The sequence below is a fragment of the Caretta caretta genome, chromosome 12, assembly GCF_965140235.1.
Source record: "Caretta caretta isolate rCarCar2 chromosome 12, rCarCar1.hap1, whole genome shotgun sequence".
Lineage (NCBI taxonomy): Eukaryota > Metazoa > Chordata > Testudines > Cheloniidae > Caretta > Caretta caretta.
Window position 1 is genome coordinate 10465042 of NC_134217.1, and position 15704 is coordinate 10480745.

The 15704-nt window shown below is 41.2% G+C and overlaps 1 protein-coding gene across 4 annotated transcripts in view; it reads left to right on the forward strand.

Annotated features, from left to right (window-relative positions):
• The window catches only part of PRMT7 (protein arginine methyltransferase 7), a 49722-nt gene that overhangs the window by 22588 nt on the left and 11430 nt on the right, over nucleotides 1–15704 (forward strand). For all 4 annotated transcript variants that reach the window (XM_048817177.2, XM_048817172.2, XM_048817173.2 and 1 more), the window contains 10 exons: nucleotides 439–547; nucleotides 1150–1262; nucleotides 3022–3263; nucleotides 3645–3825; nucleotides 5718–5845; nucleotides 7056–7194; nucleotides 7864–7947; nucleotides 10835–10882; nucleotides 13546–13635; nucleotides 15076–15237. In XM_048817177.2, the coding sequence (XP_048673134.2) occupies nucleotides 439–547; nucleotides 1150–1262; nucleotides 3022–3263; nucleotides 3645–3825; nucleotides 5718–5845; nucleotides 7056–7194; nucleotides 7864–7947; nucleotides 10835–10882; nucleotides 13546–13635; nucleotides 15076–15237 (1296 nt within the window). The remainder of the gene's footprint in view (nucleotides 1–438; nucleotides 548–1149; nucleotides 1263–3021; nucleotides 3264–3644; nucleotides 3826–5717; nucleotides 5846–7055; nucleotides 7195–7863; nucleotides 7948–10834; nucleotides 10883–13545; nucleotides 13636–15075; nucleotides 15238–15704) is intronic.

Below are 15704 nucleotides of genomic sequence, written 5' to 3' on the forward strand. Positions count from 1 at the left end.
ATTTCTAGACTGAAATTTATTTTAGATGTTGTTGTTTAAAGTTTCTCAACACAGCTTTCTCACACTTTTGAAAACTTAGAAAAGTTGGCCTGATTGCCACAGTGAGAGAGAACTTACATTGTGAGTTTTTCATACAGGGTGACATTCACTCCCCTACAGAGAGGCAGTGCAAGGCGTATGCACTTCTGATGTCCCACTTCCACCCTGTTTTGAAAGTGTAAATGGTACATAGGATTCATGCTGCTACTGTGCATGGTGGTGAATTTTACCCTTAGAAAATAATACTCCCACAATGTACTACATTTTCACAGGACTAAGTATGGTTAAAATAAAGGATTTTCTTTAACAAGGTTTAGTTAATAGACTCATTTTGTGGTGGTGATTAGATGCTGATGTTAATCCTATTAAACATGTTGCATTCTTGATTATAATTTCAAGGTCTTCACTCCTATGGCTATTGCTGCAGTGAAGATAGTGGAGAAAAATGGCTTTAGTGACAAGATCAAGGTAATCAACAAGCACTCCACTGAAGTCACAGTTGGGCCAGGTGAGAAGAACTCAAAGAATAAAATCAAGTATTAACTAAAGTACTTCAAAATTGCCAGGAGACACACTGTTTAACTTTTCAAATTTAGCTTAATTTAAAAAAAAAAATGCATTTAATCTGGAATGTGTTCTGGAAACCTGAAACACAAAGCAGAACTTTTCATTTGAATTGTATGGCCCCCGAAGAGAAGTCACTGAATCTAATGTTTAAGCTTCCCAATGGATATATGAACATCACTATAGAAATGAGCTTTTGCGTGACTTAGGGCTAGTCTACATTGGCAACGCTAAAGCGCTGCCGTGGCAGCGCTTTAACATGGCTTCTGAGGTCACGGCAGAGTGCTGGGAGAGAGCTCTCCCAGCGCTCTAAATAACCCACCTCCACGAGAGGTGTAGCTCCCAGTGCTGGGAGCACTGTTTACACTGGCACTTTACAGCGCTGAAACTTGCTGCGCTCGTGGGGGGGTTTCACGCCCCTGAGCGAGAAAGTTGCAGTGCTGTAAATTGCCAGTGTAGACAAGCCCACATACTCTCAGTGCTGCACCTCGTAGGAGGGTCATACCGTCTCTCACAGGCTATCATTGTATTAACTTGTTTTTTTAGATGGAGACATGCAGTGTCGTGCAAACATCCTGATAACAGAACTATTTGATACAGAGCTGATAGGAGAAGGGGCTTTGCCATCCTATGAACACGCCCACAAATATCTTGTACAGGTAAGAGAATGGTTGTAGATAGTGTGCTGAATTCATCCCTGGTGTAATTCCTTTGTCTTCTGTGGCATTGCATGAGGATTGAACTTGACCTTGTATGTTATATTACTGAACCAATTGACTGTATTAATGTCTAACTAGGTAAATAATTTGTCACAAACCTTTGTCATTTATTTTGAGTCCTTATTTTTCTCTCCTGAACTCATTGCAATTGTAAGTTTTATATTGATGATTATAGCTTAGTGAAAAGAAAAGGAGGACTTGTGGCACCTTAGAGACTAACCAATTTATTTGAGCATGAGCTTTCGTGAGCTGTAGCTCACGAAAGCTCATGCTCAAATAAATTGGTTAGTCTCTAAGGTGCCACAAGTCCTCCTTTTCTTTTTGCGAATACAGACTAACACGGCTGTTCCTCTGAAACCTGTCATACAGCTTAGTGGTTATTTGCCTTCAAAAGTTAAGGTAGATCTGATACCTTCAGTATGAGAATAAAGAAATGAATGTAGCTTGAAGCTTGGCACCAGTGTCTGTTGTTGTAGATGCAGAATGGCATTAGTATTTACTTTACAAAAATTAGCTAATTAAACATCACAGCACCTGATTCCACACACAGATGGAATACAAGCTGTCAGGAACAGTATCCCTGATGATACCACAGCGCAACTGGTTTCTGAGCTCTGTGACTTTATCCTCATGCACAATTATTTCAAATTTGGTGACCATATATACCTCCAGACCAGTGGCATCGCTGTGGGCACCCGTATGGCCCCACAATATGCCAGCATTTTTATGGCTGACCTGAAACAACACTTCCTCAGCTCTCGTCCACTCACACCCCTTCTCTGCCTACGCTACATTGATGACATCTTCCTCATCTGGACCCATGGGAAGGAAACCCCGGAAGAATTCCACCATGATTTCAACAGCGTCCACCCCACCATCAACCTCAGCCTGGACCAATCCACACAGGAGGTCCACTTCCTAGACACCACGGTGCAAATAAGTGATGGTCACGTTAACACCTTGCAGGGTCCCATTAACACCACCCTATACCAAAAACCCATCGACTACTATGCCTACCTTAATGCTTCCATACCGTCACAGGACCTAACCAGATCACCACACCATCACCAGTTCATTCACCTGCACGTCCACCAATGTAATATACACCATCATGTGCTAGCAATGCCCCCGCTATGTACATCGGCCAAACTGGACAGTCCCTACGTAAAAGGAAAAATGGACACAAATCAGATATTAGGAATGGCAATAAACAAAAACCTATAGGAGAACACTTCAATCTCCCTGGACACAATAGCAGATGTAAAGGTAGCCATCCTGCAGCAAAAAAACTTCAGGACCAGACTTCAAAGAGAAACTGCTGAGCTTCAGTTCATTTGCAAATTTGACACCATCAGCTCAGGATTAAACAAAGACTGTGAATGGCCGGCCAACTACAAAAGCAGTTTCTCCTCCCTTGGTGTTCACACCTCAATGCTAGAAGAGGGCCTCATCCTCCCTGATTGAACTAACCTTGTTATCCCCAGCCTGATTCTTGCTTGCATATTTATACCTGCCTCTGGAAATTTCCACTACATGCATCTGACGAAGTGGGTATTCACCCACTAAAGCTTATGCTCCAGTACGTCTGTTAGCCTATAAGGTGCCACAGGACTATTTCAAAATAAGTTATTTTATTTTCCTTGCGTGTTAGTAACTCAGCTTTGTTGAATGCATTTACTCTTTGTTTTTAAATGCTTAGGAAGGAGGTGAGGCAGTGCCTCACAGGGCAAGAGTATATGCCCAGTTAGTGGAATCCAAAAGAATGTGGTCCTGGAACAAGCTATTTCCTGTTCACATCCAAGCAGAAGATGATGAGAAAATTATTGTCTTCCCTTCAGAAATAGAGAACTGTCCTGGTGTTCCTTCTGTCTATGATATCCAACTAAACCAGGTGCCTCAGAGCGACTTCACTGTCCTCAGCGATGTTGTAACTATGTTCAGGTGAGGGGCAGACTTAGTAGTAAAAATAAATAAAATCTTTGTTACGCCTTCCAAAAAACCCCATATTATTCAGCTGAAGTAGCTGATGGCAAGCAAAGTTTGGGATGAGCTGACATTGAACATTTGAATAATACTTAGGTGACATTTTTATTTTCTTTCTGTTGCTGAAATTTAGTGTATGGTTTGATTTCAGGGTAGCAATTTTTACAGCTTTTAAATTGTCTCAGTCCCATTTGTATAAACTTAAACCCTCCTCTCCCCATGTTTATTCTTCTACTTGCTGCATTTTCCAAAACCCACACTCTTAAGGTTGCATAACTATCTGAATGAATATATGTCATTTAAAATATATTTGAGTACAACTGATGCTTCTCTGTGCAGTGTGGATTTCAGTAAGCAAGTAAACAGCTCCTCAACCTATTACACAGCAAAATTGGAGCCCATAAAATCTGGCATGGCACAAGTGATCCTCTCCTGGTGGGATGTTGACATGGACCCCTCTGGGACAATAAAATGTACTATGGCACCATCCTGGATACAACCCATCTCTAATGATGTTCAGGTAAGGTGTTGGTAAATTTCCACCATCCATTTATTATTTTAAATAAAGGCATGTAATGTTCTTTATTTCAATGACATGGGTGTGGTGACTTGCTTGAGCAGGTGGCTCTTGAAGTCTAGTAACTTGACTAGCACTCTGTTCATTGCAAAATTCTAAATATGCATATTAAATGTATGTTAACCAAAAAACCCACCTATTTTAAGACCACCTTCACTTTTGTAATATAAGTATTAGAAATTCATCTCTCCTTTCAGTTATAATTCTTAATACTTGATTCTTGCTTCCATGAAATAAGGCTTTCTGAAATGAATTATTTTCTTAGTTTTAGTATTGTAACCAGGATGGGGATTATTCACCTGTGTTTTGTGTTGGTAGCATAATCTTTGTACTAAATCTTTAAGGGATAATGTTAGCTAAGGTTATAGTAGTGAGTTATATACCCAAATGCCAGTGTTGGGTTGAAGTTATATTTGTATTAATCACTATCAGAGCACAGACTTGCATTTCGAGGAATATATTTACTATTACGACAATAGACAAACTGACAAAAATGAAGGGAAAAAGGCTAATGAAAACTGCTACCTGCATTCCCTCTGCATTGAATGAAAGTTAAAAAGCAGACACGATAATGGCCATCTTAGAAGCCTTGCAGTGTTCCATAGGGATTTTGAAACCCAAACGTTGTCTGAAACAGTCTTTTCAGAAAATTTCCAAAATGACAAAATGTGGTGCAGTTGGTTTCATTATCTGGACAATGCAGACAGTCAGAAAGCATGTGGAAGTGCTGATAGGCTAGTGTACTGGTTTTTTAAACTGCGGGTTGTGACCTAGGCACTGGGTAGAGGCGGCTCTGGTCAGCACCGCCGACTGGGCTGTTAAAAGTCCTGTCGGTGGTGCTGCCCAGCTAAGGCAGGCTAGTTCCTACCTGTTCTGACACCACACTGCACCCCGGAAGCAGCCAGCATCAGGTCTGGCTCCTAGGCAGGGGCCCACGGGGCTCCGCGTGCTGCCCTTGCCCTGAGCACCGACTCCACACTCCCAGCCAATGGGAGCTCAGGGGGTGGGCAGTGCCTGCGAGTGAGAGCCGCACTGAGCCTCTGCAGTGCCAGGACAGGCAGGAAGCCTGCCTCAGCACTCCTGCTGTGCTGCTGACCAGGAGCCGCCAGAGGTAAGCCCGTGCCCCAATTCCCTGCCCCAGCCCTGAGCCTCTCCCCCCAAACCAAGAGCCCCTTCCTGCAGCCCAAACCCCTCATCCCTAGCCCTACCCCAGAGCCTGTGTCCTTAGCCCAGAGCCCTGACCCCCTTTTGCACCCCAAACCCCTCATCCTTGGCCACAGCCTAGAGCCTGACCCCCTCCCGCATCTCAACCCCCTGCCCCAGCCCAGAGCTCCCTCTCTCACCCTGAACCGCTTATTCCTGGCCTCATCTCTGCACCCCAGCTGTGAGCCACTCTCACACCCCAGAATCCTCATCACCAGCTCCGTTGGGTCGCGGGCATCAACTTCAATCAATCAGTTCTTCAACTGGGTCACCAGAAAAAATGTTTGAAAACCACTAGGCTAGCATGTGTTGCCATGGGGGGGTGGGAGGAGGTTAGCCCTCTCTTGCACTTTAAGTGCTATTTTTATGGGTTTGGGGTCCATTTGGCATAAGACATCATCTGTGTAAGCATTTGCAGTTACAACATCCGCCTCTTTCTCAGTGCTATTGAAATAGAACAATGTTTGTCACGCTCATTCATTTAGTGACTGGTATTGCAAAGTCCTGCCTATGCTTACTAGAACTGGGATAACTTCTTCTGTTTGGCCCAAACTGAAGTATTTGTTGAATGAAGATCACTTTTAATTACTTACAAACAAATACCTGGGTTTTTGTTGTTCAAACCTTTCCAGTGGAGAGATCATTGGATGCAGTGTGTATATTTTCTTCCAAATGAGGAACCAGTTCTTCAGGGTGAGAATGTGTACCTGACTGCATACCGTGATGAATATTCCGTGTGGTATAAGCTCCAGAAGGCCAGGTAACTATAGATGAGAGGGAGAGGAGCTGGTGCTCAAACTAATGACGTGAAGTTATGGGTCTGTGCTGCTACTTTTACAGCTTGGGTATTTTTGGGAGTGATGAAGGCAAGAAACTAAAGTCATTACTTACTTCACCAGGTTTCATAGTGGAGGGTTGAATTTGTAGGTTCCTCATTACCATTCTAGATTTCCTATTTATGTATAGCAATATCACTTAAGTTATGGTGTAGGGTAAACATCTAGCAAATAACGGAAAGCCACTCAGTGGGACTGGAGTAGAAAAATATGCTCAGTAGCTAGAGCACAGTTTGAGCTTCTAAGGGACCTTGCCTTGTCTTTGGTACTTAGCATGTCTGTCTTCAGTGTTCTGTGACAGAGGAACAAGAGTGTCCTTGGACACTTCTCAATTCCTAACAGGACCCTGTAGCTCAAACAGTAATGAATTCAGAGAAGTCCTATGGCCTCTGTCATATAGGAGGTCCCACTAGATGATCACAGTTGTTTCTTCTGGCCTTATAATTTATAATTCTTATGATAAGGTTAGAAAGTCCAAGTAAATCATGACGGGAGCATGAAAACAGCTAATGTGTAAGTCCCACACAATTTGGCAAGACCACCAACTTCATGGTGAAGACAGAGGAACTCACTCAGTATTTAAGTCATAATGACAAAAGGGGACAGGACTTTTAAAAGCAGGTGCCTAAAGTTAGACGACTTTGTCCATAATTAGGCACCTAAACGAGCAGCCTGATTTTTTTCACACTGTCGGAGCACTTGGTCTCTCTGTTAGAAGTCAGCAGGATGCTCATGCTTTTAAAAATGAAGGCCAGTTACAAGCTTGATCGTATTGGATGCAAAAATACAGAGATTAAAAAAATCCTCAGGAAAGCATGACTAGTAAACTGCAATCTGTATTCCAAGTATGTATTGGTTAGAACACACACATTCGCTGATTGGAAAGAGCGGATAACTGATACACGAGTCAATGTTTTTCATGAGAAACAAGATGGGTGAGGTAATATCTTTTATTGGACCAGCTTCTGTTGGTGAGAGAGAGACAAGCTTTTGAACTTGCACAGAGCTGTAAGCTTGAAAGCTTGTCTCACTCACCAATAAAAGATGATATCTCACCCACCATGTGCTCTAATATCCTGGGACTGACACAGCTACAACCACCTTGCATACAAGGTTTTTCATATTGTATTTTAGAAATGAAGAGGACAAAAAAGATGCCTATGTTGGGAGTCCTCTTTGTAGCTGTCAGGCTCATCTGCTTTGGAACAGGCCACGCTTTGGAGAGCTGAATGATCAGAACCGAACAAATCAGTACATCCAGGCTCTGATGACGGTGAGTGAGGTTTTTCCACCACTCATGGTGGCATCGTCTCTTTCTCTCTTCAGCTCTCTCTACCAGGGTGTCCATGTGCATCTTTCCACTCCAATAGTGGGTGGTTCACCTCCCTCTCCAAAGGGAGTATGTGCTAGGTTTGTTCACAATGCACACTGCATTTTGTCTGAGCTAGAAACACAGCTGTAAATCAGACTGTCATGAAATATCTAGTATCAAATTATTTTGAACTGCAGATGTCCACAGACCTTATAAATGTGAACCCATTCTAGTTCTGTAATTTATTTATGAAAGAGTCCCTGCTATTGAGAATACTCCCTAAGAGAGACAGACAGGCTCTTAGTAACTGCAAGAGGAAATTAAAACATGAGTTTTGTACGGGTGTGATGAGTAGGAGGTTCTCTGCAACCTACTCTGGGGGTGATATAAACACTTCTGGTACGCCTCTGTTAAAATCTTCTATTCTGAATTTCTGCTTGGAGAAAACTCTTGCAGATGATATTTTTTTGGCTTGGTTTGGTTTTTAGCTCCGCAAATCCCTATCTTCTTAGAGGAATGTCTTAGCCAAAATTTAAGTTTCGACAAACAAGCTAGTGTAGAAATTCTTTATCTGAAAACTTTTTAATCTGGAATAAGAATAATGATGACAACTTGACTTATTTTCTGCAGGTGCTGGAAAAAGACAGTATTTGCCTCTGCATCAGTGACGGCAGCCTGCTTCCTCTGCTGGCTCAGTATCTTGGAGCAGAGAAGGTACAATGCTTCACTGCTTCCAGTTGATTTTTCTGGTCTTTGTTTTTTAGACAGATGTTTTCAGTCCTCTGGAACATTTGAGTGTTGATTTTTAGTAATATTCAGGTCCAATCCACTAGATCAGCAATGGAGGTGAACTTCAGCTGTATGTAACAGCCAAACTCTAGATTATACAGCAGGAGCAGCTGCCATTTTTTTGTTACTTATAACCAAACTGTAGCCAAAGGCTCCAGCTGTGTCCTGCGCTTACTCATTGGTTCCTTTCTGAATTACCCCTCTTGCTGTTAATGTTCATTTCACTGTGAGAAGAGTAGGTAACTTTCTCCTTTTGTTGCTTACCCTTCCTTTGCTATTCTGGGGTGGTTAGGTTTATTCTCTAGTGAGAAATGGAGTGAGTATAGCAGTGAGGTACACCCAGTACTCAAAGTATTTAATGACAGGTTTCAGAGGAACAGCCGTGTTAGTCTGTATTCGCAAAAAGAAAAGGAGGACTTGTGGCACCTTAGAGACTAACCAATTTATTTGAGCATGAGCTTTCGTGAGCTACAGCTCACTTCATCAGATGTATCACGGTATACATCTGATGAAGTGAGCTGTAGCTCACGAAAGCTCATGCTCAAATAAATTGGTTAGTCTCTAAGGTGCCACAAGTCCTCCTTTTCTTTTTGCAAAGTATTTAATGTTACCTACATGTTGCACACCCAGTTGGGCTGTTGTGATGCCACTAGTTTCATTTTCTGACAGGGTCATTCAAATTAAAACATACTTCACTCTGAGACTGAGTAGCTGGAAACTTGCGTAATTCCTGGGCACATCTCATCACCCCAGGTATGAGTTTCTTATGCTATTTGCTAGATGATCCATCGGTGGGATCCACCTATGTGTGGATTGAGGCCCAAACCTTTTCTCTCACTCCTTCTTTTTTTTTTTTTTAAGGGTTTTTTTAATTAAACTTTTTAATACCTTCACTAATCTGTAAGTATGAGAGTGAATAAGTGGAGGAAAATAAATAATGCAGCTCTGTGGAGTTGATAATTAGGCAGTGTTTAAGAAATATACATCTACAGTGTAAGTGTAAAAAGGCTGTGCATAATAAAACTGCAGTCCCTAATCAGTCACAGCAATATAGTCCCCACTACATCCCCCTACTTGACAGAACCTGAGATTTTGACGTGTTAAGTTCCAGTCTAGAGACAAGCCTAAACATAACCATGTGGTAGCCTATTCCAGTGACTCTTCAAAACACTAACTAGCTCATGATTCCAAAACACCCAGATTGCCCAGCACTTTTCCTTGCAACTGTTGAAATTAATTTAGTTAAATTGTTTGTAATCAGCAGCAAGGATGATGACCCAAAAATGAACAGTGATTAATTTCAGTCTCTAAGGTAGTTTCTGAAAATTGTGCTCTAAAAAGTAATCCCCTGATTGGGGAAGGGAATGTTCCCTCTTCAATAGTACTTTGATGTCCCTAGTTAATACACACTGAACACTTGAGTTTGCTGTAGGTGCTCAGACATTCTCACAGCTGCATGCTGTTGCTAATTGATGCCTAAACTAACAATCATAAAAGATGCAGTGAGAGAGAAACTATTCAACATTGTTTTGCCATTTAGGCACAGATCTCAGGCAAAACAAGTCCTTTAATAGGCGAATACAAGTATTTTGCTTTTTTCTGGCAGAAGAATGATGGCTGCACTACTCAGTGAGTTAAGTGGCTGGCAACAATTCTCCAGGACTTCTCAAAGCCCAGATTACACACATGATCTGGTGTTATCCAGCTATGCACATAGCTTCATTTCTGACTCATCCTGGGCTGACAACAAGCTGGTGTGTGGCTGCTGCACCTGTCTTCCATTTGTGAGAAACTCATCTTGGTGCTCTGGAGGATTATAGCGAGGGTCTTCTGTGGGGTAGAAGTGTACAGTTGGGTGTCTTCTCCAGTCATGACTAATAATGGAAGCAGTGGCATAACTATGGAGGATTCAGGTGGCAATTTCGTCCAAATTTGATATGCAGAGTGAAGTAAAGCTGTCCTCTGGGCATGGCAGGTGGGTGGGTATACGCTTCATTTCCTTTGAAATACTTAAACACATGTAAAGATCTCTCAAGTGCACCAGACTTGGAGAGCGCTTAGAGCTTAATAACAAGCTCTAAAGAAGAAAAAATGAGAACAAATGAGATGTCAAATATAGAAGAATTTTGACTAAGTCTAGACTGGGGACCCATAAGTCAAAAGGTGTGTATGCTGTAATGCGTTTCAGTGGTATTTCCAACTAGTACAGTAGGATCATAGGAAGCCACACTCAAGGAGTGAGACCCAGTAGTGGTGGAGCACTAGCATTATGGCCAGTTGTAAGTGCCCTATCCCTGTTTCAGGTGGTCATTAAGTACTGGAGTGGGACCAGGAAATGACATAATGACACATCTGTTATCCCACAGGGAGTGTGATCTGTCCTTCCCAACGCCAACTGTACCAGAATCTTGGTAGTCTCTACTTCAATAAACTGCAAATTCTGAAATCTGTGTAGTGTGGATATTTGGATTTGCAATTAACTAGAGTTTGGATTAATGAGGTTCTGTTGCAATTTAATTTTAAGAAAATAAGATGTATTTTCCTGTGGGGAAAGACTAGAACAAATATCAATGTTCTACAGTCAAATTGTGTTCATTTTACAGCTGTGCAAGCAAAGTTTAACTTGTAGTTTTGTAGAGACAAAGAAAAGTGAAACATATATTGCTGTCATGAGCAAAAAATGAGCATGTTTAGTTCACTTGGATATTTATGAGCATGCCACCAAGCCATAACGCTGAATATGTATGAAGTCATTTTTAATGCATTTTGAGTGATTAAGCCAGTATGATTGATTGTACGGTATTCTCTCTAGGTGTTTACAGTAGAGAACTCTGCAGTATCCCATTGTCTCATGGAGAAAGTGAGTAGTTAATCCTTTTACTTAAACAAATAAGTTGATTCCCTGTTGGTTTCACAGTCTCATGAAGTCCAGCACACAAGGCATGCCAGATGAAAAATGATGGTCATGGTTGCATTGGCAATCCAGAGATGAAATCCACTTTAACATATTTGGTCATCCAATTTGACAAGACTTCCTTGGAAAAATTGCGTAATATACCAAAGTGGCATCAGTCATTCAATTCTGTTGAATTTGCCTTCAGATTTTCTAGTAGTCAGTGTTCAAAATGTCTCCTTACTGTGGAAACCGTGACGATTTGAGAATAAAATTGTCAGGTGTTACAAAACTGACATACTGAGCCGAAGCTGTGTCTAACTGACTATCTTTTTCCTCCATCTCCCTCACTCCAAAAACAGTCTGTCCTCCAAAACCAAATGTGGTTGGCAGCAGTATTATTGATACTTTGGAGCTAGACCATCTGTAGCTGTAATGGGGTCACAGTGTGCAATTAATGTCCTTGACTCTGCAAAAGAGTGAGTGCCACCTTAGAGGTGATTGATTCTAATGGGAGTGGAGTGTGTTCAGTATCTCGCAGAATCAGGGGCACTACTACATTAGGAGATGAGGCAGTATGGTCCAGCGAGTGGGGAGATGGGTTTCTGTTCCCAGCTCTGATGCTGGCTTGTTATGTGACCATGACAAATCACTTTCTCTGTTTCGTTTTTCTGTAAAATGTGGCTATTAGCATCTACTTTTGAAAAGGGCTTTGATATAGAAGGACTATTAATCCATGCATTCTGTACTCATCCATGATCCAATGCACAGTCAACCTGTGGGACTCCCTGTCAGACGATGTTGTGAAGGCCAAGACTGTAATAGGGTTAAAAAAAGCACTAGATCAATTCATGGAGGATAGCTCCATCAATGGCTATTAGCCAGGATGGGCAGGGATGGTGTCCCTAGCCTCTGTTTGCCAGAAACTGGGAATGGGCGACAGGGGATGGATTATTTGGTGATGACCTGTTCTGTTCATTTGCTCTGAAGTACCTGGCATTGGCCACTGTCAGAGGACCGGATACTGGGCTAGATGGACCTTTGGTCTGATCCAGTATGGCCGTTCTTATGGCTAAGAGAATTCAGGAGATGTCAGTAAGTCTAAAAATTTATATAGTTAATTTATTGACCTCTGATGCTTAGGTTCCTTTAGTAATAAAGCAGATTATTCTAGTATAGTAGCATCTCCTATGTATTGCAGTGTGTTTGTGATACGTATGGAAACAGCTATCAGTATTCACATTATCTCTTCAAGGTTGTAAGGCACTATAAGGAAAATAAATTTGGGATAATGTCATCTCTGTACTGCGGTTTATGCTTGTGACTCCAGTTAACACTGGGACCATTGGAATTGCCATATTCAATCTGACCCTTAGTCCAATATCCTGCCTCTGACATTGGCCAGCACCACATGCTTCAACACATGGTGCAGTAGGTAGTTGGAGGATAATCTGCCCCCACATGAAGGTCTCGTCCTAATCGCTAATGAAGATTGAGTTAATCCCTGAAGCATGAAGTGTTGATATGGTCCTCAACCCTAACTAGTATCTCCTTGCTGACTCAGAACTTTGTCCTGAGAAATGTCCGTCTCTGACTTCATGAAGAACATAGGGAACCATTCACATTTGCGAAGTTTCCAGACTGCAGTGTCTGCATTAAAGAAAGATAGTTGCCACAACTACTCCTATAGTTTTTCTATGGTGGTGTTCAGGTGTGGGCTTCTCATTTACCCTTTGCGGATTGGACAAGAAGCAATTGGGCTTAAATGGCAGCAAAGGAAGTTCAGGCTGGACATTAAGAAAAACTTCCTAACGGTCAGGGTGGTGAAGCACTGGAATAAATTGCCTAGGGAGGTTGTGGAATCTCCATCACTGGAGATTTTTAAGAGCAGGTTGGACAAACACCTGTCGGAGATGGTCTAGATAATACTGTGCAAGGGACTGGACTAGATGACCTCTCAAGGTCCCTTCCAGTCCTATGATTCCAACCTTAAAAATGAGAAACTAATGGTGATGCCAAGTTGTAGTGTTCTGGTAACAAAATACAATTCTGATCATTAAACAAAAGTGTTTATATGTATAGATACATATAAAAGTTACAGTGGGGTAGACATATAGTGATTCGTCTATTAACAGCAGGAAGTCTCCAACATAAACATATGCCACACAAACAGAACACTTACTGAAGCCTGGTGCAGTGTTGTCGTCTGACTCCTGTCTTAGTGAAATATCAGGCATAGGCCCTGACAAAGGCCAGATAACTGATGTAATATATCAATGGTCTGATCTAGTGTGGCATAGTTTTTACTTAAATTCTAATCACTCATACCCAGAAACAAGGTGTCTGTAGATGTATCATTACTTAACTAAAATAAAATCATATATATTTCAAAAGTATTTTCCTTTGTGAATATCAAATGAAGGTTGTTAATATTCTGGTATTTTGTTTACTGAATGCTCACATGGTGAGAAGAACCACTAATGGGTTTGGGTTTATGAATTTACCTTCCAGATCGTGGTTTCCATCTTCAGAACATTGTTTAAAATAGTAGCTTATTCAAAAGTCAAAATATGAAACACTCAAAGCTGTACTAAAAGAAAAAGTATAAATGACTTACTTTTCTCTTTAAGATATTTAAAGCCAACCATGTAGCAGATAAAATTAAAATAATAGAGAAACGTCCTGAATTACTGACCGCTTCTGATTTGGAAGATAAAAAGGTAGGTAACGCTTGCCCTGTTTTGGCTCTAAAAACACTAATAATAAACAGACTGAAAAGTACCTTTCCTTTCTAATGGGATTGAATAGCTGTTAAATCAATTCTGTTAAAACCAAAGCTGTCTGTCCATTCTCTTCATGTCCGTGGTGTAACAGTGAGTAGGTAGTCCAGATTCTGTCCAATTGGAAAATAAATCTGGCCTGGTCTTCACTCATATCCCTTCAGAATGTATCTGCAAAGATCATTTTCCTAACCTGTTGATTTCACTGTGCCATGCCCCCTTTACATCACTCTACTGGTTCCCCCTTGTCCGTTGCATCAAACTTATGCTACTTGTCTTCATTTTCAAGACCCTTTATGGCCTATCCTCACTTTGCCTATCCTCTGTTATTCACTGTTGAGAAGTTGACTAATGCTTCTGATTGGCCCATGATGCCAGCCTCCATCACTCACTTGTTACATTTCTAAACTAGCACCTTTATATTTTCTCCCATGCTGCCTCTCATGCTTGGAAAGAGATTCCTGTAAACACCTGCAATGCTCCCTCATCCCCCTTCAAAACCCTCCTTATAATATTTTCCTTTGCCATGATGACCACAAAAAACTTGACACTGGTTAAGTGACTGGTGTGCTGAGACCACTGCCTCTCATGCTGACCAGTATTGTCTTATTGTTTCCTTGTGGTCCTCTGCCTGTCAATATCCATCATCCTGTTGGATAAAACAATATCATGTTTTATATATAAGTTCTAAACTCTTTGTGCCAGGAACCAGCTCTTTGTTCTGTTTGTGTACAGGATCTAGCACAATGGGATCCTGATCCATGAGTAGGGCTCCTAGGAGTTATGGTAATACTAACTGTTGGTTAGTGTGCGGACTTATTTTTAACCACAAGAGTTCTACAACCAACCCCTAGCAAGGCCGTAGTTCTACTGGCATAAAGGTACCTTATACTTGCATGAGAATAAGTTATACTGTTATTAGCACATCTGTACCAGTGTAACTGCATTTACACTAGGGGATTAGTTAAAGCCAAAGTGGCACAACTTTTATATGTGGACAAGCGCTACATGGAACAGTTTTTTGTTAAATATCCTGAACCCAGGGTCAAAGACTGTCTAGAAGTGTTGCTTGCTCACATCCTTAAGTTCAAATACTGCAGATTATCAAAATTCAGTTACAAAACTCTTCACATCTAATCATAATTAAATTTGCCTCACACTTAAAATTATAGGAAAATACCTTTTGTTTACCAGTGGATTCTAAAAAATCAGATACACTTGTCTATTCTGCAGTACAGAATATGCAGCAGAAAAAGGGAGGCCCACTTTTGGATGGCTTTACGTACTAAACATTGCAATATGACAAGTTAGGAGTTCTGTAAATTGCTTGCTTATGAGTTTGGGTTTTTTTAAATGCCTTTGCCTTTCCTTTTTGTCAAGGTCTCAGTCCTCATAGGAGAACCGTTTTTCACTACAAGCCTGTTACCATGGCACAACCTATACTTCCTGTATGCTAGGACAGCTGTGGCAGCCCACCTCACAAACAGTGTCACTGTCCTGCCACAGTCTGCTTCCCTTTACATGATGGTCGTGGAGTTCAAGGTGAGATGGTTGGAATTATGCAGCTTATAGTTACATAGTCAAAATTGAACCAAGTTGGCTCTCTTCAACAGTATTTTACATTTCAGGTTTATCATATCTGAGCACCTTGTTTTTTCAGCATCACTGTCTTGCTCTTAACAATAGAGCAAACTGAGAGCAATTTGACATCTCAAATTGAAGGTAGTGTGTTGTCATTTCAGTCATTCCTTATCTTGAACTGAACATATTTTTTATTGGAAGAACAAATTAAGTTTTTAGCAGTCAGCTAAATGTTTTACACATTCATTAGGAGCTGTGCTTCAGAGTGTTAAAAGCACTTCAGGATGGAAGATTGCATTTTTTTTTAAGACAGTTCAACACCTGAAACTGCTAGTTTTTTCATTCCCTCTGCACAGCAGAAACCAAGATCTTCAGTCACTTTGAAACTGAAGGGGTTTGTGTGTTTTAACAATTAAATGGTTTGAATA